This window comes from Bombina bombina, chromosome 5, assembly GCF_027579735.1.
Source record: "Bombina bombina isolate aBomBom1 chromosome 5, aBomBom1.pri, whole genome shotgun sequence".
In the NCBI taxonomy this organism is placed as follows: Eukaryota; Metazoa; Chordata; class Amphibia; order Anura; family Bombinatoridae; genus Bombina; species Bombina bombina.
Window position 1 is genome coordinate 1099823279 of NC_069503.1, and position 27883 is coordinate 1099851161.

Consider the following 27883-nt stretch of genomic DNA (forward strand, 5'->3'; position numbering starts at 1 on the left):
TAGAAGGCCGCTAAATGCCGCTGCGCACCACACGTGTATTATGCCCAGCAGTGCAGGGGTTAATTAGGGAGCTTGTAGGGAGCTTGTATGGTTAATTTTAGCTTTAGTGTAGTGTAGTAGACAACCCAAAGTAATGATCTAGGCCCATTTTGGTATATTTCATGCCACCATTTCACCGCCAAATGCGATCAAATAAAAAAAAAACGTTAAATTTTTCACAATTTTAGGTTTCTCACTGAAATCATTTACAAACAGCTTGTGCAATTATGGCACAAATGGTTGTAAATGCTTCTCTGGGATCCCCTTTGTTCAGAAATAGCAGATATATATGACTTTGGTGTTGCTTTCTGGTAATTAGAAGGCCGCAAAATGCTGCTGCGCATCACACGTGTATTATGGCTAGCAGTGAAGGGGTTAATTAGGAAGTTTGTAGGGAGCTTGCAGGGTTAATTTTAGCTTTAGTGTAGAGATCAGCCTCCCACCTGACACATCAGACCCCCTGATCCCTCCCAAACAGCTCCCTTCCCTCCCCCACCCCACAATTGTCCCCGCCATCTTAAGTACTGGCAGAAAGTCTGCCAGTACTAAAATAAAAGCTTTTTGGGGGGTATAGGTTTTTTTTTTTAAAAAAAAATAATTATTATTCTGCTGTATAGGACCCCCCTTAGCCTCCAACCTCCCTGATCCCCCCCAAAACAGCTTTGTAACCTTCCCTATCTGCCTTATTGGGGCCATCTTGGGTACTGGCAGCTGTCTGCCAGTACCCAGCTTATACAAAAAAGTGCTTTTTTTTCTTAAGTTTTTTTTTTCTGTAGTGTAGCTTCCCCAAACCCCCCCCCCACCACCACCACAAACCCCAACCACCTCATTGATTGTTTTTTTTTTTTCAGTTATTTTAAACTGATTGCACCTTTTTCTGTAGTGTAGCGGTTCCCACCCGCTCCCTCCCCGTGCACGCGCCCGCCCCCGCCCTCCCGTGCACGCGCGCGCGTCCGTGCGCGCCCCCGGGCATCCCCGCCCACGATCCCGCCCCCCTCCACATCTCCAGGGCCATCGATGGCCGCCACCCGCCTCCCGGTAATGCTCCCACCCACCAACGAAGGAAGCCACCGATCTCCGGTGCAGAGAGGGCCACAGAGTGGCTCTCTCTGCACCGGATGGCTTCAAAAGGTTATTGCAGGATGCCTCCATATCGAGGCATCACTGCAATAACTGGAAAGCAGCTGGAAGCAAACAGGATCGCTTCCAGCTGCTTTCCACACCGAGGACGTGCAGGGTACGTCCTCAGGCATTAACTGCCTTTTTTTTGAGGACGTACCCTGCACGTCCTCGGTCGTTAAGGGGTTAAAAAGATAAAAAAAATCCCTTTATTACCCATTCCCCAGTTTTGCATAACCAAAACTGTTATATTAATATTAATTTTGCCTCTGTGGTTACCATGTATTAAGACTCTGCAGACTTCACCCTTATCTCAGTTCTTTTGACAGACTCACATTTGTAGCCAATCAGTGCTGACTCATACATTACTCCACTGGAGTGAGCACAGTTATCTATATGACACGCGTGAACTAGCACTGTCTAGCTGGGAAAAACTGTCAAAATGCTCTGAGATAAGAGGCAGCTTTCAAGGGCTTAGGAATTAGCATATGAGCCTACCTAGGTTTAGCATTCAACAAAGAATATCAAGAGAACAAAACAAATTTGATGATAAATGTAAATTGGAAAGTTGTTTAAAATTGCATGTCCTAACTGAATCATGAAAGTTTAATTTTGACTAGACTGCCCCTTTAACCCATTATAACATCTTGAAGTAAAAAAGTATCAGTTGCTGTGCTTATGCTTGATAAAAGTATAATAAAGTACTGTTTTACAATGAATTACGGGTAATAAAATAGGTCAGTTATATTGAGGGATATAATATTGTGGCCATAAATTAAATGTATAATATTACATATGTAATGCTAAGCTTTTAGTGCAGGTATTTATAGAACTATTGATGAAATCCACTATTTTGTCTACAACATTTTTTAAATGAAAATAATATTGTTTTGGGTAATTTGGTACATACATACCCTTTCACCATCCAACAGCATGTGAACTTTAAAGACCATGACATCATTAATAACAATATCTTCATTCCTATATAAAATTTGAAATGTCCGACTGTACACAGTATTATCATACACGCAAGGGGAATATGGACCAGGATCATCTGTAAAGGAAATATAGAAAGCCATAGTTAGGAAAAACTATTATTTATTTGTAAAATGCCATTACATTTTACACAGGTACACAAGTGGTACCATAAAAAAATAATACCTAGTTTTCCTTGATGTGGTGAATTGTAAGTAATATTTACTATTGTTGTTGATTTACATAAATACAGCAATCCACTGTACATTATCTTTTGCACAAAAATAGCGGTAAAATATGTTAAATATAGTTAAAGATATAACATAATAAAATATGGTAAACGGTTTATTTATTTTCATTAAAAACAGCGAATGTTAGCCAACTTTGCTAACATTCAACATTTTTCTTTTCTTTTTTTCACAAAACAAAATATTTTTTTTTATTTTTTGAATCTAGAATTCAATATTTTTATGTTACAGACAATTACTAAATGTAAAATTAAAATTTCAAATTCAAAATGTAAATAATAAACTATACACATTTGAATGTATGAAGGAATCAATATTCAAATGCCAATTTAAATGATGAGTAAATATTTGAATGTCCTCAGTTTTTTAGAGAATCCTTTTCCAATGTATGTAAGAATAATCCAGAATTGCTGACGCTATAGACACTACAGAATCACAGACACATACACACAGACACATTATACAGACACATTATGCAAAAAATTACTTTGGCACTTGCAATAAGCCTATTATTATATTTTAATAATTAGACATAACCCACATATCAGTTATGCCAACTATTCAATAATACATATTTTATAGGTTTAGGAATTTTAGCATGAGCTCTGGTACATAAGTAAATACAAGAAGGCAAAAATCTTCTGCAGCAGTTTTCCATTTTGTAATGATCCAACCAATGGGGTTGGTGAAATTTTGGTCTTGGTGGGCCATCTGGGCTTTCCCAAACTCTGCATGTCCAACTCTGTTTTTCTTAGTAACAAAATTTGTACAATAAGGCCTCAGACCAGCTGCAAATATAAATACAGTTTATAAGAAATAATATGCACCAAAAATATCAAACCTAAAACTAACTGCACATTGGAAATCACCCTTTTCTTAAAGGGACATAAAATGAATTTGACACACACGTTTCGGCCTCCTATGGGCCTCGTCAGTGCAGCCACATTCCGCTAAGCACACTGGCGGGATTATACTGATATACTTCAGGAAAGTTTCCCTCTGTGAAAAGCACACTGGTCTAAAAGAGGCTGCTTCTGGGTGGTAAATCGCCATAGAACTAGCTGATGAGCTGTTGTTCGTTCCTGGTAGAGAGCTTCTCTCTTTGTATGCAAATTAATATGACCCTTGGGAAGTCTCCCTATGGGTGATGCGGGAAACCGGAAGTGGACTCCTTGCCCAGTGTTACACCACAACATTCTTTGGTAGTCTTCAGATTTTAATGCCATGCACATAGTCAAGACATCCAGTGCCTGAAGCAACAAAGCAACCCCAAAACATTAGTGAACCTCCAAAATGTTTGACTGTAGGGACTTTAATCTTTTCTTTAAAAAGCCTCATTTATTTTTCTGAAAACAGTAGAATGATGGGCTTTACCAAAAAGCTATAATTTGGTTTTTGTATGTCCACAGCACATTCTCCCAAAAGGATTTTGGCTTCCTCAGGTAAGTTTTGACAAACTCCAATCTGTCTTTTTATGTTTCTGTGTCAGCAGTGGGGACCTCCTGGGTCTCCTACCATAGCACCCCTTTCATTCAGATAGCGATGTATAGTGCGAGCTGACACATTTGTACCCTGTGCCTGAAGTTCAGTTTGAATTTGTCTAGAAGTTTATCAAAGTTCTTTATCCACTATTCGAACAATTCTTTGTTGCAATCTTTGATCATTTTTTCTATTTTATCCACGTCCAGGGAGATCAGCTACAGTGCCATGGACTGTAAACTTCTTGACAATGTTGTGCACAGTGGGCACAGGAACATTAAGATCTCTGGAGATGGACTTGTAACCTTGAGATTGTCCATGCTTTTCCACAATTTTTGTTCTCAAATACTCAGACAATTATTTGCTGCTCTTTCTCTTCTCCATGCTCAGAGTGGCACACAGAGACACAGAAATGTTGAGTAAAATTTTCACCATTTTAACTGTTTGCCGGTGTGATTTCTATATTGTCAGCACCTATTAACTGATTCCGGTGAGTTTACTTACAAATTACAGGAGCATTACAAACTTGGAATGCAATTATTTCTTACAATTTTGAGAAGGTGCCAATAATTTTGTCCTGTCCATTTACGGAGTTTTGTGAGGAATGTCTCAGATTTTTCTTTTTCTCCACTCTTTTTGTGTCATACCAATATAAACAATAGAAATAATCATGAGAATGCCTAAACATTTGAAATTGCAACCATTTTCTGGGCAAAGTGGTGCATTATCTGACAGAAATGAGTGCTGTAGTGTGATGTAATTGAAATGACTCCCTAAGTAATTTCCTGAAGTGTGTTTCTATGCTTCTCCAGAGAGGAGTAATATGTTTACAACTCCACCAGATATGAGTCATGGTGCCGATTTCCCCACATCCTCTCCAGCATGAGGTATTAGCACTGTGATAGATTTGTTTGATCCTGTTGGGGGTGAGGTACCACCGAAACAGGATTTTGTGATTCAGTTCTAATACTCTAGGGGGGTGTGATGACTTATGCGTGTGACGGAATATATTCTCCCATTGTTCCTTCGTTAAAGTGGTTCCCCATTCCCTATGCCACTGCGGTGCAAAGGAGGGGATAGTGGGGGTAGAGGCAGTGTCCAACATCTTTTTAACAAGTGACAGAGGTCCTCTAGGGGAAGTGTTCAGTAAACATAGTCTTTCAAAATTGGTGGGTTCTCTAAGTAGATCCCGTTTATGTGGGGATGTACCTAAAAGGTGTGTCAGTTGGGCATATTTGAGCCAGTGTGTGAAACGACCATCTGCTATTTCTTTCAGGCCAGAACGTTCTTTTAATTTGCTGCTTCTGGTTAGCCTGGCTAAGGGAATTGTGTGTCCCAGACCCTCATCTGGTAGCACATTTGGTATAATCCCACCGGTAAATTCCGCATTTACAGGTATCAGAGTCATTGGAGAGGAGAAGGACGTTATCTCTTTCCACTTAATACAAATTTGATCCCATGTTTTAAATATATGGGAATATAAGGGAGAGCCCTTCGTGATTGTGGGTCTATTTGCATGTCTAATCCAACAGAGTGGACCTATATCTTGAGTCCCCAGGAGGGAGACATCTATTATCGCCCACGGTTTCAAATGGGTACAGTTGTGCCATTCCAGAATCCTCTGGAGGGTGACCGCATTATTATATTGTAAAATTGATGGAAGTCCCATTCCTCCCGAACCTAACGGTAGATAGAGGAGTTTTCTATTAATCCTGGGTTTAATCCCACCCCAAATGAAAGAATTAATCAGTGCTTGTAGTTGAGTTATATAGGTGTTGGGGAGATGGATGGGGGCTGCCTGAAGGATATAGAGGATCTGGGGGAGTGTGGTCATCTTAACAGCTTGTATATGCCCCCACAACGACAGAGGTTTGTCTTTCCAAGTGTCAAAGTCTTTTTTCGTAGTTTATGTAGTAAAGGGAGATAGTTCTGTTTGAATATTTTATTACTAGAGGAGGCAAGGTATATTCCTAGGTATTTAATCTTGTCAGATTTCAGATTGTTTGGGCAAGATAAGCTAAGTCTTGAGAAGTCCCTATGAGACATTTTAATATTAAGAATCTCGGATTTCTGTGCATTTTTTTAGAAATTTGTGTGATTACTGAAAGTCTGGAACTCCGCCAACAATGGGCAGATGGATGTTTCTGGGGACGTGAGGAAGACCAGGACATCGTCCGCATACATTGCAACCTTGTGAGGGCAAGATGCCACTTGAATGCCTTTGATATCGGGATTCCCCCTAATGTGTGCAGCCAGAATCTCCATTGAGAGCGTGAATAAGAGTGGGGATAGGGGGAAACCCTGCCTTGTTCCATTCATTATGTCAAAACTATCAGAGAGAGTACCATTAGCCCTAACCCTAGCTGAGGGCTGCAAGTAAAGGCTGAAGACCCTATATATCATCTTAGGCCCCAATCCGAAAGCACTCAAACATAATTTCAAGAAATTCCAGTCCAGTCGGTCGAACGCTTTCTCGGCATCTGTTGATATTAATATTGATTCTTGGTTCGACCGACTGCAGTGTTCTATAAGGTGAAGAGCCTTAATCATATTGTCACGCACTACTCTCTTGGGTATGAAGCCTGACTGGTCAGGGTGGATTAGTTGGGGAAGAATTTTATTAATTCGTTAAGCCAAAATTTTTGCGTAAAGCTTAAGGTCTATATTAAGCAACAAGATAGGGTGATAGCTTTCAGGCTTAGTAGGATCCTTATCTGTCTTTGGGATTACAATGATGTGAGTTTCTAAGGCTTGTTTTGACCAGGGTTGCTTGTTATCAATGGATTGGAAAAGTGTCGTAAGATGGGGGGCTAAAAGTTGGGCAAATTGTTTATAATAGAGGCCTGTAAAGCCATCAGGTCCTGGGCTCTTATGTAATGGGAGGAATTAAATGGCATCTAATGTCTCCTGAATAGTTATAGGTACTTTCAAAGTATCATCTAGGTTAGCATCTAGGACTGGAAGGTCAGCATCTGCTATATATTGTACACTGGCCATGTCTATGGTTGATGAGGGAGGGGGAGGAAGATTATATAGCTTGCTGTAAAAAGCTCGCAATCGGGTCACGATTTGTTCACTGCTCACTAGATTGTGTCCATCCTCATGCGTTAAAGAATGTATATATGTGTTGTTTTTACGCTGTCTAAGTGTTCTGGCCAGGGGCATCCCTATTTTATTTGACTCCGCAAAAAAATATTTTTTTACGACGATATGCTATGTTTTGTGCTTCTCGGAATAATAAGTGATTAAGATTGTTCCTGGCCTTTCTCAATCGTCCCATGACCAAATTATCAGAAGGGTTTTGTTTGTGTTGTAATTCCAACTCACGTATCACCTGGAGGGAAGATGTGTACATAGTTCTATATGTTTTATTAAGAAATGCTTTGTGTTTTATTAGTTCCCCTCAGATTACTGGCTTGTGTGCTTCCCACAGTGTAAGAGGAGAGATATCGTGCGTTGCATTTAATTTAAAATATTCCTCTATATGGTCAGATAATTTTCTGGCAAGTAAGGTTTTTTAGCATAGAATCATCCAGCCTCCAAATAAATGGAGATAGAGGGGATTCCGACCAGTTCATGGACATACTGACCATAGCATGGTCTGATCAACTGACTGCTTCTATGTCGGTGTCGCTTAATAAGCTATAAGTGAGCTGGTCTACAAAAATCCGTGTGTAGTTACTATGCGGATTAGAATAAAAGGTATAGTTTTTTTGCCCTGGGTGTTTTGTGTGCCAAGTATCTATAAGGTTTAGGGATTGTAAGTTAGCATGGACACTCAATATTGTTTTTGAAGGGGTTCCACTACGACCAGTAGAACAGTCAAGAGCAGGTTCCAAACCCCTGTCTTTTTAAGTGGTTACAACTAGTTACCCACTTGTGTCTATCTTTTTTGAAACGTTGAATATAGATATATATATATATATATATATATATATATATATATATATATATCCATAGTGCATATCTACAAATAAATGCTACATTGCAAATTAACATTTTAATCAGCCAATAGGATTGAGCTCACATTCTATTGGCTGATTGGAACAGCCAATAGAATGCGAACTCAATCCTATTGGCTGATTGGATCAGCCAATAGGATTGGACTTCAATCCTATTGACTGATTGCATCAGCCAATCAGATTTTTTCTACCTTAATTCCGATTGGCTGATAGAATTCTATAAGCCAATCGGAATCTAAGGGACACCATCTTTGATGACGTCACTTAAAGGTACCTTCATTCAGCTTTAGTCGTGGGATGAAGAGGATGCTCCTCGTCGGATGTCTTGAAGATGGACCCACTCCGCGCCAGATGGATGAATATAGAATATGCCATCTGGATGAAGACTTGTGCCCAGCTGGAGGACCACTTCGCCCGGCTTGGATGAAGACTTCTCCCGGCTTCGCTGAGGACTTCGGCCCTGCTTGGATGAAGACTTCTCCCGGTAAGTTGATCTTCAGCAGGTTAGTGTTAGGTTTTTTTTAAGGGTGTATTGGCTGGATTTTATTTTTAGGTTAGGGACTTTGGGCTGCAATAGAGCTAACTGCCCTTTTAAGGGCAATGCCCATCAAAATGCCCCTTTCAGGGCAATGGGGAGCTTAGGTTTTTTTAGATAGTATTTTATTTGGGGGGTTGGTTGTGTGGGTGGTGGGTTTTACTGTTGGGGGGGGGTTGTTTGTATTTTTTTTACAGGTAAAAGAGCTGATTACTTTGGGGCAATGCCTCACAAAAGGCCCTTTAAGGGCTATTGGTAGTTTAGTTTAGGCTAGGGTTTTTTTATTTTGGGGGGGCTTTTTTAATTTAATAGGGCTATTAGATTAGGTGTAATTAGTTTAAATATATGTAATTTGTTTATTATTTTCTGTAATTTAGTGTGGGTTTTTTTTTACTTTAGCTAATTTAATTGTATTTAGGTAATTGTATTTAATTTAGTTAATTTATTTAATTATAGTGTAGTGTTAGGTGTTAGTGTAACTTAGGTTTTATTTTACAGGAACTTTTGTATTTATTTTAGCTAGGTAGTTATTAAATAGTTAATAACTATTTAATAACTATTCTTCCTAGTTAAAATAAATACAAACTTGCCTGTAAAATAAAAATAAACCCTAAGATAGCTACAATGTAACTATTAGTTATATTGTAGCTATCTTAGGGTTTATTTTAATAAGTATTTAGTTTTAAATAGGAATAATAATTTAGTTAATTATAGGAATATTTATTTAGATTTATTGTAATTATATTTAAGTTAGGGGGTGTTAGGGTTAGGGTTAGAGTTAGGTTTAGGGGTTAATAACTTTAATATAGTGGCGGCGACGTGGGAGGCAGATTAGGGGTTAATAAATAGTATGTAGGTGTCGGCGATGTTGGGGGCAGAAGATTAGGGGTTAATAAATATTATGTAGGTGTCGGCGAAGTTGGGATCAACAGATTAGGGGTTAATAAATGTAGGTAGGTGCCGGCGGTATCCGGAGCGGCAGATTAGGGTTTAATAATTATAATGTAGGTGTCGGCGATGTCGGGGGCAGCAGATTAGGGGTTCATAAATATAATGTAGGTGGCGGCGGTGTCCGGAGCGGCAGATTAGGGGTTAAAATTTTTATTATAGTGTTTGCGATGCGGGAGGGCCTCGGTTTAGGGGTTAATTGGTAGTTTTTGGGTGTTAGTGTACTTTTTAGCACTTTAGTTATGAGTTTTATGTTACGGCGTTGTACCATAAAACTCATAACTACTGACTTTTAAATGCGTTAGAACTCTGTCTTGGAGATAGAGGGTGTACCGCTCACTTTTTGGCCTCCCAGGACAGACTCATAATATCAGCACTATGGAAGTCCCATAGAAAAGTTTACGTAAGTCGTTTTGCGGTAAGGTCAAAGAAGTGTGCGGTGACCCTAAACCTTCAAGACTCGTAATACCAGCGGGCATAAAAAAGCAGCGTTAGGACCTCTTAACGCTGCTATTTTACCCTAACGCACAACTCGTAATCTAGCCGAATGTGTTTTGAAAATAAATACTTGAAATTCCTTTGTTCTTAACTTAGAAAAAAATGTTTTAAATAAATACTGCACTATAAATATTATACTGTATATATATATATATATATATATATATATATATATATATGTGTATATATATATATATATATATATATATTTATTTATACCTGTATATGTATAGTCATACAGATATATATTTTATTAAAAAAAGTCATATATCTGTTTAAAATAAAAATAACATTTTGGTCTATGTGAAGAACATAGGAATGTAAAGTATTCCTGACGCACCTTCAGCTTTAGTGCATCTAGCGTGAAAGCAATACGTAATGGTCATTTTTTCAGCACTCCCCATCAAAGTGTATGTGGAGAAGATTTTAGGCGGTTCCAATATCCAAAGTCCTGAAGTTAGTGTGCCTGAGTGTTTTGCTCGCATGCTACGCGCACTAATGCGGCCTTGCTATTTTTTTACTTTGAGCGCAGTTAGCACTTGAATAAAAAAAACTAAATTCAGCGCACCACTTGTATTCTAGCCCCCTGTGTTTTGTCAGACATACTTCACAGTTTGCAGAGTATGAAACAAACATTTTGTAATATTTAGTTGCAATACTACTTAACACAGAATTAATATCATACAGCAGAAGTGCAGTCACATACTTTGTTTTCTTCTGTTTTCTCTTTAAAGGGACATGAAGCCTCATTTTTTTTTTTTTTTTGATGATTCAGATAGAAAATTCAATGTAAAACAACTTTCCAGTATACAGGGAGTGCAGAATTATTAGGCAAGTTGTATTTTTGAGGATTAATTTTATTATTGAACAACAACCATGTTCTCAATGAACCCAAAAAACTCATTAATATCAAAGCTGAATAGTTTTGGAAGTAGTTTTTAGTTTGTTTTTAGTTATAGCTATTTTAGGGGGATATCTGTGTGTGCAGGTGACTATTACCGTGCATAATTATTAGGCAACTTAACAAAAAACAAATATATACCCATTTCAATTATTTATTTTTACCAGTGAAACCAATATAACATCCCAACATTCACAAATATACATTTCTGACATTCAAAAACAAAACAAAAACAAATCAGTGACCAATATAGCCACCTTTCTTTGCAAGGACACTCAAAAGCCTGCCATCCATGGATTCTGTCAGTGTTTTGATCTGTTCACCATCAACATTGCGTGCAGCAGCAACCACAGCCTCCAAGACACTGTTCAGAGAGGTGTACTGTTTTCCCTCCTTGTAAATCTCACATTTGATGATGGACCACAGGTTCTCAATGGGGTTCAGATTAGGTGAACAAGGAGGCCATGTCATTAGATTTTCTTCTTTTATACCCTTTCTTGCCAGCCACGCTGTGGAGTACTTGGACGCGTGTGATGGAGCATTGTCCTGCATGAAAATCATGTTTTTCTTGAAGGATGCAGACTTCTTCCTGTACCACTGCTTGAAGAAGGTGTCTTCCAGAAACTGGCAGTAGGACTGGGAGTTGAGCTTGACTCTATCCTCAACCCGAAAAGGCCCCACAAGCTCATCTTTGATGATACCAGCCCAAACCAGTACTCCACCTCCACCTTGCTGGCATCTGAGTCGGACTGGAGCTCTCTGCCCTTTACCAATCCAGCCACGGGCCCATCCATCTGGCCCATCAAGACTCACTCTCATTTCATCAGTCCATAAAACCTTAGAAAAATCAGTCTTGAGATATTTCTTGGCCCAGTCTTGACGTTTCAGCTTGTGTGTCTTGTTCAGTGGTGGTCGTCTTTCAGCCTTTCTTACCTTGGCCATGTCTCTGAGTATTGCACACCTTGTGCTTTTGGGCACTCCAGTGATGTTGCAGCTCTGAAATATGGCCAAACTGGTGGCAAGTGGCATCTTGGCAGCTGCACGCTTGACTTTTCTCAGTTCATGGGCAGTTATTTTGCGCCTTGGTTTTTCCACACGCTTCTTGCGACCCTGTTGACTATTTTGAATGAAACGCTTGATTGTTCGATGATCACGCTTCAGAAGCTTTGCAATTTTAAGAGTGCTGCATCCCTCTGCAAGATATCTCACTATTTTTTACTTTTCTGAGCCTGTCAAGTCCTTCTTTTGACCCATTTTGCCAAAGGAAAGGAAGTTGCCTAATAATTATGCACACCTGATATAGGGTGTTGATGTCATTAGACCACACCCCTTCTCATTACAGAGATGCACATCACCTAATATGCTTAATTGGTAGTAGGCTTTCGAGCCTATACAGCTTGGAGTAAGACAACATGCATAAAGAGGATGATGTGGTCAAAATACTCATTTGCCTAATAATTCTGCACTAACTGTACTTTATATACTTTTATACTATTATAAACTCTGCTTCATTCGAGTGGTATCCTTTGTTGAACATGCAACAATGCACTTCTGGGAGCTAGCTGAACTCAGCTGGCCAGCCACCAATCACCAGTTAGCTCCCAGTGCATTGCAGCTCCTGAACCTACCTAGGTATGCTTTTAAACAAAGGATACCAAGAGAGCTATGCAATTTAGATTTTGAGTAGAGTGCTCCCGCGTGAGTGTTAATTGCGCTAGAACTAAGATTATTGAATTTGTCGGGGTGCATTGTGAGTTGAAAGTAAACTGTTTTTCGCTCTTGCAGTAACCTGACTAGTGCAAAAAGTAAGTAAGAATATTGCATATGCATTGACATATTCCACCATAACAGTCAATGGGGAGAAAAAAACGGGGGGAACTAACACCCCATTCTCGCGCAAACACGATTGCATATTCTCATTTGCTCTAATCCAAAATAAAAATATGAATATTTCACATTTCAATGTTCTTCACAGAACAAAATATGTTCAATTTATTCATAAATACATATTTCTACATATATCTGATGTTTATAGGTATAGATATATACAGATATATATATAGGGATATCTATTTAGGAATACATAGAACATATTCCCCTATGTGCAGAACATTGGAATGTAAAATATTTACAGTAAATATATAGTTAAAACCTTTATTAAATATGAATATGCCTTTACATGTTTTCTTTCATCTACTAATGGCAAAGGGCTCTAATGCATTTATATATACTGTATATCTTATATATAATATATCTTTAGACATGTATATATGTATGTATCGCAATGTTTAAGTCCTTTGCCTGCCTTTTTTTTTCTAACACCTGAGATCTCATATCTTTGAGATTTTATAACTTTTGTGTGCAATAGTTTTTTTAAATACATTTTTATTAGATGGTGTTATTATGAGTGTAACTGTACGTTGTAATTAATTTTTTTTGTGTTTTGTGCAACTTTTATGTTTTGCGAAACAGTTAACCAGAGCTCTCAATTCGCAGTTATCATTCTAGCATAAATCACAATTGCGCTCACGCGATCACGTTCACTTTCAACTTGTAATAGGAGCGATAAACCCGAAGAGCACAAACCCTCGTGATAAACTCCTTGGGGCCAAATTATCAAGCTCCGAATTATCAAGCTCCTTAAGGCTAGCCGGAAACAAATGTTATGAAGCAGCGGTCACAACTTGTCTGCCTGCTCTGAGGCGGCGGACACTGCAGGGGGCAGTATTGCACAAGCAGTTCTAGTGAACTGCTTGTGCAATGATAAATGCCGACAGTGTATGCTATCGGCATTTATTGATGTGCAGCGGACATGATACCCTACATCGTATAATGTCTGCTCGCACTTTGATAAATTTGCCCCTCTCTCTGGCACAAATGCACCACTCGTAATCTAGCCCAATAGAAGTAAATTGGAAAGTTCTTCAAAATTGCATGCTCTGTCTGATTCCTGAAAGTTTAATTTGACTTTATTTCCCCTTTGAGCTTTCTTTGTTTAGTGCATACTTTATATTTTATATCACTCATTTCTTAGTAACATAAAAAAGCTGAGGCAGACTGCATCAAGTCTGTACTACCCTCCAGCAAATTTGTCATTTTATCAATATGCAATGTGAGTGAATTAGTATATAAAGTCGTACATGGTTTAAAATAAAAGCTTTCAATAACAACTATGAGAACAAAACTATCCTCGGGCACAAAACAACTCTTAGATAATTTTTTTTATCTTTTGGAAATGATTTCACAATATTTATGTTATACTCTTATATCTACTATTTAAGAAAAATTATATTGCACAAAATCCAAATTGTAAGTGCACACAATTTTTATATTCCATACAAATATACATCAGCACACTCACAAAGGGCTGGTAATTTCCACTAGCCCACTTATTGTAGACGTCAGTAACATAGTAGATGAGGTGGAAAAAAGACAGAAGTCCATCAAGTTCAACCAATACAAATCTTAATATACTTTCAATAAAGCTCCAGTTGAAAACAGGTGACCCGTTTAACACAAGCAATCATATCCCTAAATTCTGTTCCTTGCCATAAATGTATCTAAACCATAGTTAAATGTTTCTAAGGTATTGGCATTTACTATCTCCTTAGGTAACGAGTTCTTTAATTTGATTGTTCTTAAAGTGAAAGTTTATGTTGCGGGAGAATAAATCTCCTTTCCTCTAGCCTTAATTTGTGACCTCTTGTCACAAACAATTTTCTTGGAATAAACAGACCTACTATGCCTGCGGATAATGGGACTTGAAAAATGAAGAGTAGAGGATTGGCCATAACAGTTTTAAGTCCCCTTAAAACCCTTGGGTGTATTCTATCTGGGCCTGGAGTTTTATTTACCTTAATATTATCCAGGTTTTTTTTTTCTGATATCCTATAGAGATAACCCAGTTAATGGTAAGGGGTTGTATGTTCTAGTTTGTTTCAAAGTATCTGGTTTAGTACCTCAGCCTTCTCCTTGTCACTGTTAATCATTCTACCCTTCACACATTTTAATGTAACTATATTTTCCTTCTTAGATTTTTTGCCATTTATGTACTTAAAAAACCTTTTAGGGTTTGACTTAGAATCCTTTGCAATTAATCTTTCATTTATAATTTTGGCTAATTCGAATGCTTTTTTGCATGCTACATCTTTTTTACATCTTACATTCCTTATATTTGGAATGTTGAGTCTGTACTGTTTTCTTTTAATATTGTAAATTGTGTTTTCCTAATTTTTCTTTATTTAGCCACATTGACTTGGATATATTTCTATTTCTTTTGTAGCCATGTGGTATGCATTGATATGTATATTTATTTAACAACGTTTTAAATGTTATCCATTTTATCCCAATTTATGTGATTAAATGGTTTTCTTAAATCATTGAATTTTGCTTTCTTAAAATTAAGTCTTAGTTGAACACTTATAACACTGCTATGGAAAGTAAATTCAAACAATGTTATGATCACAGTTACCCAAATGGTCTTTGACTTCTGTTTGGTATTTGTGGACAAGTAAAGTAGTTTACTAGTTTAGTAAACTAAAGTGAGATTTTCTACCATACTATCTATAATCTATCTATCAACTATCTATCATCTACTGTATCTATCTATCTATCTATCTATCGATCTATCTATCTATCTATCTATCTATCTATCTATCTATCTATCTATCTATCTATCTATCTTACTATCATCTAATTTGTTTTTAACATATAGATTATTTTGATGGATTTTTCTGTCAAGTCTCAGCAGTCATTACGTGATAGAACAAATTAAATCTACGATTTTCCATCTAAATGTAAATGTGTTACGTTTCAGAGAGAAGTTACATCAATATGTTATTAACTTGTTTAAATTTATACATTAGATTGTTTTCACATCAACTACAAGTAACATACTTTTTTGTTTTTTAACACTTTGTAATAATGTATTCAAATTCAATCATTGAGGCACAGATATTTTTCTTATTTTTTATGTTTAGCCCAGTCCAGTGTTCCCGCTATGGCCAGATTTTGTGAGCGGCCCAGCAGTGAATCAGTTAATACCTTACTGTATGCATTGTTTAGTGCGGTGATGGGGATTTTTGGCACTCCAGATGTTTCAGAACTACATTTCCCATGATGCTTGACTGGGCTGCAGAGGGCCCAAGCATAATGGGAACTGTAGTTCTAAAACATCTGCTGTGCCAAGGTTTGCAATTATTGGTGTAGTCTTTGCTTATTGCAGGTTGTGCTTCATGAATTAACTGTTTCAATGCTGGACTGCTCTCAAAATCTGGTATTAGACTGATTACTGGCCAGTCCTCCTCTCTCTGCTCTCTATTTGTCTTTCTCCCCCTCTCCCCCATTCTTTCCTTTACTTTGTCTTTCTCTGCCACCATCTTTCTCTGCCACCATCTCTAGCTTCCTCTCTAAGTCAATGGCCTCTATATAAGAAAGTCTCGCGGACCTGATCCGACAGTGCGGATCAGGTCCACCAGACCTCGCTGAATACAGAGAGGAATACGAGAGCTCACAAGAGCTGCTGGTGCAACCCCGCCCCCTGCAGACTCGCAGCCAATGGGCTGCCAGCAGGGGGGTGTGAATCAATCCGATCGTACTCGATCGGGTTGAATTCCGGCAATATCTGTCCACCTGCTCAGAGCAGGTGGACAGGTTATGGAGCAGAGGTCTTTGTGACCGCTGCTTCATAACTGCTGTTTCTGGCGAGCCTGCAGGCTTGCCAGAAACACGGGGCATCAAGCTCCATTCGGAGCTTGATAGATAGGCCCCTATATATAATGCTTAATCAAACTTACTCAAGTTAATTAATTGCCCTATTATCAGTATTTTAAAATTAAAACCAATTAGCTTTTCACAACAGCTATTTTTTTTTATAATAAGTTAAAGGAAACTAAAATAATCACTTCAGTTATTCCTATTGGTATTGAACAGAACTCATGATTGCACAATCCTAGTTTAAAACCCAGTAATGAAGACGCCTGCACTGTTAGTGACAAATACAACAGTGCGACCTAGAATCAAACATTCACTCTAAGAAACTACTCCACATCATTTGTAGATGAGTCCTGATGTGACTTTTTCTGAAGACCCCCATAGCTGTACAGGAAATAATATACTCAACACATGCACATATGTCTCTGAACCAATACATATATAAATGTGTGCCCTGTTCACTGTATACAGCCTATAGCACTGCAGAATCTGTAGGCGTTCAACGAATAACTGATAATAATTTAGCCTATACAATAGTGGTGAATAAAGCTTTAGTGAAGCTATACCATGTATGTTAATATACCTTGTGTTTTGCACATGTGGAAGATAATAGATGTTTCCGGCTAGTTTTGAAATAGTTGTAAAGATGTCCAAGATGCCCTTTTGAGGCTTTATCAAGTGACTTTCGGTGTTGGATTTAAAAAGTCTAAACTGGCCTTGCAAAGTTGTTGAAAAGTCACTCTAAAATAGATTGTGATCTGACTTTATAGGCCCCATAGTACAAACAGAGTTTTCAGTGAGGATCCATAAGTGGGAAATAGCTGAAAATGCGCTATTGTGATTGTGTCAAATAAAAAGGTGAAAAAGCTTCGGCCGATAGATTGGGACCTAGGCTTTTGTGATCTTATATTTTTTCTTATAAAGCAAAATGTTAATTGGTAGTTTGCCACAAGAATACATAAGTTCATTATTTGGGGCATTTGAAACAATTATTTTAATATTTATTGTTGAGTGATATCAACGATGTTTGCAAGTTTAAGTACTGCTTGGAAAAATAATAATATACAGTTATTCTTGAAAAACTGAGATTCAGACATCTTTGTTACTTACCGATAGCTATGAAAGAGATGTGAACCTTATCATAACTCATTAATAAAATGTAAAATCTCCTGGGTAACATTCTGCATTTAACCTTCTCTAGTTACAGTAAACTTGTCTGGACCAAAAGTAAAAATCATAAAGTGACTTATAAATGCTAACGTGTTTGAATTTTAATCATTTTAAGAATTAAGACCATTTAGCAAATTGTCCACAAGAACAAAAAAAAGAGTGTTCTAAAATACTCTGGGCTAGATTACGAGTGGATAACTATTTATATCTACTACTCGCACGCTAACTATGCTCGACTTTGGCTTTTTGCGCACTTTAGATAGCGCACATATTATAAGTTAAGAAGTACAAATGTTTTGCTTGGGAGCTTATCCAAAGTTAGGATATTGTGACCTCGTTAACGTACTCCCAAATAGACTTCAATGAAGCATTGTACACATATACTCTAATTACCCCTTAACCACCACATAGCCCACTCAAAGGTACCCCACTACACTATAAACCCCTAAACACTACACTATTAACCCCTAAACCACCCCCCAAAAACGCAAAGTACCCGCTACACTATTAACTCCTAAAGAGCCACAAACCCACATTGAAAAGTACCCCTCTACACGATTAGCCCCTAAAGTGCCACTCCCCCATATCGCAAAGTACTCCTAAACCATCACAACCCCCATGTCAAAGTACCCACTAACCTCTAAACTTCCTAACCAGCTAACTCCCCTCTCACTCTTACTCTAACACTCCCTAAGTTACTAAAAAAAACTTAACATAACATAAAAAAACTAATATTACATAAAACAAAATCCTAACATTAAAGAAAAAAACAAAAAAAATACAGTTGTGTATATTCTAAAACTAAAGACTCACTAAAAAAAAATACCCCAAAATTAAAAAAAAACCTCTATTCTAACTCAAAAATAAACTATAGCAATAGCCCCTAGAATGGCTTTTTGCAGAGCATTGCCCTAAAGTGACTATTTTCACCCAAAAAATACTACCTCATTCTACAATACAAGTAACCCTCCACCTCCAGAAAAAAACTATCTTAAAAACCTACTCTGAAAATTGCCCTGAAAAGGGCATTTGTTTGGGTATTGCCTTGGAAGGGCACTTGGTAGGGCAGTGCCCTAAAGCTCTTTTGCTGACCACCCCCCCCAAAAAAAAACCCTATTCTAAAATAAAAACACCCAAAAAAGCCTATCACTAAACCCCAAAGATGGTACTCACCAAACTTGAATCTGGCTTCTACATTATCACCAACTGCGGGCTACTCTTTTAAATCAGCCAATAGGAATGCAAGGGTACACCTAATTCAGTGTGTGTCGGGTGACCGCATGAAGAGGACGTCAGACAGAAGATCAGAAGAAAGATGAAGATAGAAGATCATCACCACCAGGAATTAAAAAAAAAAAAATTTGGGCAGCAAAAGAGCTTAAGGGCACTGCCTTACCAAATACCCTTCTAAGGACAATGTCCAACCAAATGCTCTTTTCAGGGTAATTTTTAAAGTAGGTTTTTTTAAGATAGACTTTTTTGTGGGAGTGAAGTTACTTGTATTGTAATGGGGTAGTATTTTTTTCGGTAAAAAAAATAAATCACTTTAGGGCAATTCCCTACAAAAGCCATTCTTAGTTTAGGGTTTTTTATTTTGGAGTAGGCTTTTTTAAGTGGGGCTTTAGTTGTAAATGACAGTTTAGTTGTAATGACAGTTGTTTTTGGTAACTTAGGGGGTTGTTTGCCCAACCAAGGATTTTTTAAGATAGGCTTTCTATGTGGGGGTGTTGTCGAGTAGTATTTTTTTTTTTTTTTTTTTTTTTTAGAAAAAGAGCTGTCACTTTAGGGCAATGCCCTACAAAAGGCCCTTCTAATGGGCTATTGCGATAGTTTACTTTAGTGTCAGTATAGGGTTTTTTATTTTGGGGTGTATTTTTCTCTCTAAGTGAGGCTTTAGTTTTTAGAATAGGCATAACTGAGGGTTTTTTATTTTTGCCAATTTTTTTGTGTTTTTTCTGTAACGGTATTTTTTTTTTAAAAAAAATTCTGTAATGTAAATTTTTTTTATGTAAGTTTTTTGGTAACTTAGGGAGTGTTAGGTTAATGGTGTTAGCCGGTTAGGGGGTTTAGAGGATAGTGGGTACTTTGACATGGGGGTTGTGGCAGTTTAGGAGTTAATAGTGTAGCAGGTATTTTACAATGTGGGGATGTGGAGTTTAGGGGTTAATAGTGTAGGGGGTACTTTGTGATGTGGGGTGTGGTAGTTTAGGGGTTAATAGTGTAGAGGTGTAATTTGCGATGTGGGGGCATGGTGGTTAATTAGGAGTGAATTGTGTAGAGATGTACTTTTGGATGTGGAGGTGTGGCAGTTTAGGTGTTAATAGTGTACAGGGGTATTCTGCTATGTGGGGGTGTGGTGGATTAGGGGTTAATAGAGTAGAGGGGTAGTTTACAATGTGGGAGTGTTGTGGTTTAGGAGTTAATAGTGTAGAGGGGTACTTTGTGATGAGGGGTGTGGGGGTTTGGGGATTAATAGTGTAGAGGGGTACTTTGAAATGTGGAGGTGGGCAGTCAAGGGTTAATAGACTAGATTGGTACTTTACAGTGGGATATGTGGCAGGTTAGGGATTAATAGTGTTGTTTAGTGCAAACTTTCAGGTTGTGTAAAAAGCTTGAGCGTTAAATACGATTGCGTTCCAGTGATCGCATTTACTTTTAAATTGTAATACTAGCGCACAATGCCACTCAACGCCACCTATAGAAAATATGGGGAGCATAAATTACCACAAGTTTGTGCAAATTAATTAACAGTCATTTTAACAGTGTGCTCCTTGTGCTTACGATAGCGCCCCACTTGTAATCTGTCACTCTGTGAGGTCAGTCACAATTCTTTATAAAAACGTATCTAAGTATTTGCAACAAATAATCACCACTAATCCTCTTCTTCTTCACAGACTCTAATGTCTGCTACAGATAAGTAATACTCCTAATTTAAAGAATAATAAATATACTCATAAATTCTATTTGTTATTATTTAAATTAGTTGGTGCATTCAGGGCCATATTACAAGTGGAGTGCAAATGTGCAATATTTGCGTTCCACTCATAATACAATTGCACCCAAATGTGCACTGGTATTTGAAGTCGAGCTCAATGCAAACGCATGGAAGCTTTGTGATCAATAGAGTGCATTTTCATAGGCTCCAATGGGAGCCTCGTTCTCATGCCGTGAGACACGATAGAGAACCTAGCGCAGCAAAGGGGGTAAGTCACGCAGCGATGGGCAGCAGATTTCAATATATATCTATATGAATATATACATATATATTTATGTGTTTATATTTGTATATACACAGTAATCACACAGTCCCCATAGACCGCAATGTTGTTTTTTTTTATAATACCCCACACCCACACAGTATAAACCCTAAAAACTGGTTTGTGCAGTTATTTTTAACAAAAATAAAGATGCTACTAATTTTTTAATTTATTAAGGCACACTATACTTTATTTTTGGGGAAATGGGGAACAGTTATAAAATTAATCATAGATCTGATCTCTGAATGCATTAACCAGCCACTTGTAATGGCTGGTTAGTTATTAGTTATAGTGCCCCCTTAATAGGGCAAATTTGAGAGTTTATACACGTGTGATAAATTAGCGCTCTACTTGTAATCTAGCCCTCAGTCGGATATTTGTTTAATTAAAACAAACAGAATATTTGCATTTTTTGTTACGAATTTACATTTGCAAATCCCTAGTAGCTGCTGTAAATGTACACTGTGCCTTTCTTTAATACTCTACTGCAGTGTTTAGTAAGTAGTGTGCCACCCAATTATTGCTCTCTACTCGTAAAACCAGCACAGGAGAGCGCACTTCCATAGACTCCAATGGGCAGCAAAGTGTAAATATATATGTATATAAATATATAAATCAATTAAAAAAAAATTGCATAGGAAATTAGCACAACTAGGCAAGTATCCCCGCTTGCTTTTCCCAAGTAAAAATTCATATACATTGCTACCAATGCGCAAGAGAATTCTGGGCTGGGTAAGATATGCAAATTAGATATGCAAAATCTCAGACTTTTTGCTTCAAATACTGTTTTAACACCGCAATCCCTTAATAGGGTATATGCAGCAAATACAATTATCACTGCTAGACAGCCTGTTTCATTCTTATTAGAACTCTTCAGTAGCAGATAGACTTCCGATTGCTGCCTAGGTAAAGCTCATTTCAGTGTTTAATCAAAATTCATTAAAATTATCTCCACCATAATTTTAATGATTTTTTTATTTAACCTTGAAATGAGCGTTACCTAAGCAGCAATTGGAAGTCTATCTGTTACTGAAGAGTTCTAATAAGAATGAATCAGACTGTTGCTGCATATACCCTATTAAGGGATTGCTGTGTTAAAACAGTATTTAAAGGGGCATGAAACCCACATTTTTACTTTCATGATTTAGAAAGAGCATGCAATTTTAAGCAAAGTTTTAATTTACTTCTATTATCTAATTTGCTTCATTATCTGGATATCCTTTGCTGAAAAGCATATGTAGATAGGGGCAGTAGCTGCTGATTGGTAGCTTTACAAAGATGCCTCGTGTGATTAGCTCATCCGTGTGCATTGCTATTTCTTCAACAAAGGATATCTAAAGAATTAAGCAAATTAGATAATAGAAGTAAATTAGAATGTTGTTTAAAATAGCACGTTCTTTTTAAATCATGAAAGAAAAATTGTGTATTTAGTGTGCCTTTAAAGCAAAAAAGTCTGAGATTTTGCATATCTTACCCAAAATCCTCTTGTGCTTTGCTAACAATGTATATGGAGTTTTACTGGGAAAGAGCTAGCGAGGATACTTGCCTAAATGTGCTAATTTCCTATGCAATTTTTTTTTTAATGATTTACTTCTGAGAAATGGTGGATTTTAATCTCAAACTAACATTTATCTCCACCATAATTTTAATGAATTTTTATAAATATATACATATATATGTATGTGTTTATATCTGTATATACACATATTAACACATAAATATATATGTTTTCAAGCAGGGCTCAAAATTTCAAACCCAAAGCTACTAGCAAGCCCAAAATGTTACTCACCACTTTTGATCCCACCCACTAAACCCGCCCCCCATTCTTTCCATATGTTTAGCCAATGTGAAACACCTTATTGTGCAGTAATTTTTTAATATTGTTTTTGTTTTGTACCATAAATTAAATAATGCTACATGCAGAAATACATTAAGAAAAATAAGTGCATAGCAGTTAGCAACATCAACTAGGGTACTGGAGAAGACAAAAGCTGGACAGAAAACGGAAGTTGTTGAACTGAGAGAAAGCAGAGAGTGTTGACATTAATGTGAGGTCATTGCAGACCTGGAAAATTGTTTTATAATTATCATCTCTCATCTATCATATCACTCCCTCCTCTCTTCAATTTCTTTTTTTTACCCCCTCCCTTCTCTCTCAGGCCATATCTTCTCTTTACACTCTCTCTTCTCTCTCAAATCTCTTAACTTTTTTTTACTCCACTCTTTCTTAACATTATCTTTTTCTCCACTTTAACTGTTCCTCTCCAATTTCTCTCTGCCCCTGTTTACCCTCTCATAAGTAACAGTCTAAGCACTAATGAGGTCCCTATATCCCTAGAGGAATAACATATTTTTGCCCTTTAATGTATTAATAATATTTGTTCAAATATTTGTAGATATTCACTCACTAGCCCTGTATAGAAGCATATAAATATATATTTTAGGTAATAAGTAAAAGAAAGGGCAGACACTCAAAACTTCAGATATGCAGAATTTACTTCACAGGCAACAGTACAGGTAGAGCAACGTTTCAGGGTTCACACACCCTCCTCAGGCTCAAACACAGTCCCCATAGACCGCAATGTAAAGGCAATTTTCAGTCCCATATATGCAAACTTAAAGCCCTTAAAACTGCTTTGTGCAGTTATTTAAACATTTTTAAAAATGCTAATTTTTTATTTTTTATTTTAAAAAGAAGCACTACACTTTATTTTGAGGGTAATTGGGGGACATTTTTTGAAAAGAACCAGAACATCACAACTCAAATTGCAAATTTAATCAAAACATAATTCAGCTTTAATTTGATGTTTGTTTTTGCTTTTTCTCTATGTTCCTCTTTTACAGGAAACATTTCTGTTCCCTAAAGGATTCATAGCAAGAGGATGTCTTAGACATAGACCATTCATTTGAAAGTAATTTTGATAATGCCCCTGTCACAGGCCTGTCTGCCTACTTACAGTTTCACAATGATTATAAAGATGTTTTTACTTGTGTGATATAGTGCATAGAATTCATCTTTTAGTGATGCTTTTGAGTTAAAGAGAGCTATTTCTGAATATCTGTGACAGCATTAAAGGATATTTACAATAAGAATGTCAGACTGAATGGCAGTAAAATTAGCAAATCTGTTAACATAAACTATTTATTTTGAAGAAACATTCTGGAACATTCTGTTTAAATGTAATTTGTAATGTGAAAAAAAAATACTGACTGATAGTTCTTGGTGTCTATAACGTAAATTTACTGTACTGTGTACATCACAAATGTTATTTTATGTATATATATATATATATATATATATATATATATATTAGTACTTGTAGTTGAAAATCTAACATGTAACTAAGTAGTAGTGGGATCTACTGTAAAACAAGTTTACAGGTCAAGATTGTCTTAAATGCAAAATTATTATTTTTTTAAATTTTCGCAGCCAATTGCATCTCATGACATTTAGCAGTGTCTTCAGATTTATAAACCGTTCCAATGCATTTGAAAACTCAGAGCTAGAAAACAAGTGGAACAGTATTTAGAATTTTCGTTATAGCAAAAACTCTGCTAGAATTAATATTTTTGCGTTAGTCGGGTTGCGCTGGTATTACAAGTTGAAAATAAACTTTTTTGCTCAAAAGGTAACTCAACTAGCGCAAAAATCCTGCGCGTTGATGTATTCCCCCATAGAAGTCAATGGAGAAAAAAAAGTGGAAAAAAATAAAACCCACACTTGAGCAAACACCAGAATACATTTACATTAGCGCTAACCCGACAAAAAATATGAATATTTTATATTCCAATTTTCGTTTTGTGATGGAATAGGTTCTATTTATTCTGAAATAAATACTTCTACATACATCTGTTGGTTTTTTAAACATATATGTATATATATCTAAAAATATATATATAGATGATTATATATAGCTATATATATATATATATATATATATATATATATATAGACAGATATATGTACAAATATATATTTAGAAATACTTAAAACATATTCTGCTATGTACAGAACATTGGAATGCAACATTTTTACAGTAAAAACATCGATTTTTTTTTAAATAATTTTTTATTGAGGTGTTTAGATATGACAGTGGACACAAATAAGTCCTTATAAAAAAACATCCTAACCATAAGTCTTTACAGGTTAGCGCAACATAAAATAAAATGAGAAATTAAAGGTTACCTTGCGGTACTGCTGCTACTAAGAGTAGAAGCTGCTGATCAAGAATTTGTTTCCTAGTAAGGATAAAGATATTGAGACCCATTTATCAAGCTCCGGATGGAGCTTGAGGGCCCATGTTTCTGGCGAGTCTTCAGACTCGCCAGAAACAGCAATTATGAAGCAGCGGTATAAAGATCGCTGCTCCATAACCCTGTCCACCTGCCCTGATGAGGCGGACAGAGATTGCCACAATTCAACCTGAGTACGATCGGGTTGATCGACACCCCCTGCTGGCGGTCGATTGGCAGCGAGTCTGCAGGGGGCGGCGTTACACCAGCAGCTCACAAGAGCTGCTGATGCAATGCTGAATACAGAGAGCGTATTGCTCTCCGCATTCAGCAATGTCTGTCGGACCTGATCCGCACTGTCGGATCAGGTCCGACAGACATTTGATAAATAGGCCTCATTGTTTTATTGTAAAACACAAATAGGAGCATCCTCCTGTCAAGTAGATATACTATATTATTATATTATACACAGTAATCGACACTATATTACTACAAAAGGAAACAAGGTGCATTTTTAATCTACAAAAATTGTCCCCAATAGGACTCAACAAGAAGATGGAATTTGCCTCTTTTTTGCTAAAATATTAGTAAAGATTTAAACTTGTTAGTTTCTATGTTAGTATCCCTTCCTTTTGCCTTCATAGCCTCTGCTTTTATGAAGTTTGAATCCTCAGCAGTAATTTATCCAATTCATGTAGGAACACTGAAGTATATTTGATAAATTGAGAAATTAATTAAATGCTTTTGCTTCTTTAATTTATTTATAGTTTGTACATATTTAGTATTAAGTTATTTGCCGCACTCCCGCCTCGCAAACCTATAATACATAGTATTAACCCCTAATCTGCCCCCCCCAACGTCGCCGCCACCTAACTTCAAGTATTAACCCCTAATCTGCCGACCGGACCTCGCCACTACTCTAATAAATGTATTAACCCCTAAAGCTAAGTCTAACCCTAACTCTTACACCCCCCTAAATTAAATATAATTTTAATCTAACAAAATAAATTAAATCTTATTAACTAAAGTATTCCTATTTAAAACTAAATACTTACCTGTAAAATAAGCCATAATATAGCTACAATATAACGAATAATTATATTGTAGCTATTTTAGGATTTATATTTATTTTACAGGCAACTTTGTATTTATTTTAACTAGGTACAATAGCTATTAAATAGTTATTAACTATTTAATAGCTACCTAGTTAAAATAATTACAAAATTACCTGTAAAATAAATCCTAACCTAAGTTACAATTAAACCTAACACTACACTATCAATATATTAATTAAATAAATTACCTACAATTACATACAATTAAATAAACTAAACTAAATTACAAAAAAAACCCCCACTAAATTACAAAAAATAAAAAAGATTACAAGAATATTAGGCTAATTACACCTACTCTAAGCCCCCTAATAAAATAAAAAAGCCCCCCAAAATAATAAAGGTCCCTACCCTATTCTAAATTAAAAAGTAACCAGCTCTTTTACCAGCCCTTAAAAGGGCTTTTTGCGGGGCATGCCCCAAAGTAATCAGCTCTTTTGCCTGTCAAAAAAAATACAACCCCCCCCAACATTAAAACCCACCACCCACATACCCCTACTCTAACCAAAACCCCCCTTAAATAAACCTAACACTACTCCCCTGAAGATCTCCCTACCTTGAGTCGTGTTCACCCAGCTGGGCCGAAGTCTTCATCCGATGGGGCAGAAGAGGACACCCAGACCGGCAGAAGTCTTCATTCTATCCGGGCAGAAGAGGACATCCGGACCGGCAGACATCTTCATCCAAGCGGCATCTTCTATCTTCATCCATCCGACGAGGAGCGGCTCCATCTTCAAGACCTCCGGCGCGGAACATCCTTCTTCTCCGACGACTACCCGATGAATGAAGGTTCCTTTAAGTGACTTCATCCAAGATGGCGTCCCTCGAATTCTGATTGGCTGATAGGATTCTATAAGACAATCGGAATTAAGGTAGGAAAAATCTGATTGACTGATTAAATCAGCCAATCAGATTCAAGTTCAATCCGATTGGCTGATCCAATCAGCCAATCAGATTGAGCTTGCATTCTGTTGGCTGTAAGTATTTAGTTTTAAATAGGAATACTTTAGTTAATAAGATTTAATTTATTTCGTTAGATTAAAATTATATTTAACTTAGGGGGGTGTTAGGGTTAGGGTTAGACTTAGCTTTAGGGGTTAATACATTTATTAGAGTAGCGGCGAGGTCTGGTCAGCAGATTAGGGGTTAATACTTGAAGTTAGGTGGCGGCGACATTGGGGGGGGGCAGATTAGGGGTTAATACTATTTATTATAGTATATTATATAGGGCGGGAGTGCGGCGGTTTAGGGGTTAATAACTTTATTAGAGTAGCGGCGAGGTCCGGTCGGCAGATTAGGGGTTAATAGTATAATGCAGGTGTCAGCGATAGCGGGGTGGAAGATTAGAGGTTAATAAGTGTAAGGTTAGGGGTGTTTAGACTCGGGGTTCATGTTAGGGTGTTAGGTGCAGACTTAGAAAGTGTTTCCCCATAGGAAACAATGGGGCTGCGTTCGGAGCTTAACGCTGCTTTTTTGCAGGGTTTTTTTCAGCCCAAACTGCCCCATTGTTTCCTATGGGGGAATCGTGCACGAGCACGTTTTTCCAGCATACCGCTACCGTAAGCAACGCTAGTATTGAGGGTTGAAGTGGCGGTAAATTCGGCTCAACGCACCCTTTTTGAGCCTAACGCAGCCCCTCAGACAACTCTCAATACCAGCGTTGTTTGGAAGCAGTGGTAGGAAAAAAAGCTGCGT

General features: G+C 37.2%; 1 protein-coding gene across 1 annotated transcript in view; it reads right to left on the reverse strand.

The window, feature by feature from the left end:
* Positions 1-27883, reverse strand: part of FAM135B (family with sequence similarity 135 member B) — a 292460-nt gene that overhangs the window by 220625 nt on the left and 43952 nt on the right. The window contains exon 3 of the mRNA XM_053715380.1: positions 2073-2212. Within this exon, the coding sequence (XP_053571355.1) occupies positions 2073-2212 (140 nt within the window). The remainder of the gene's footprint in view (positions 1-2072; positions 2213-27883) is intronic.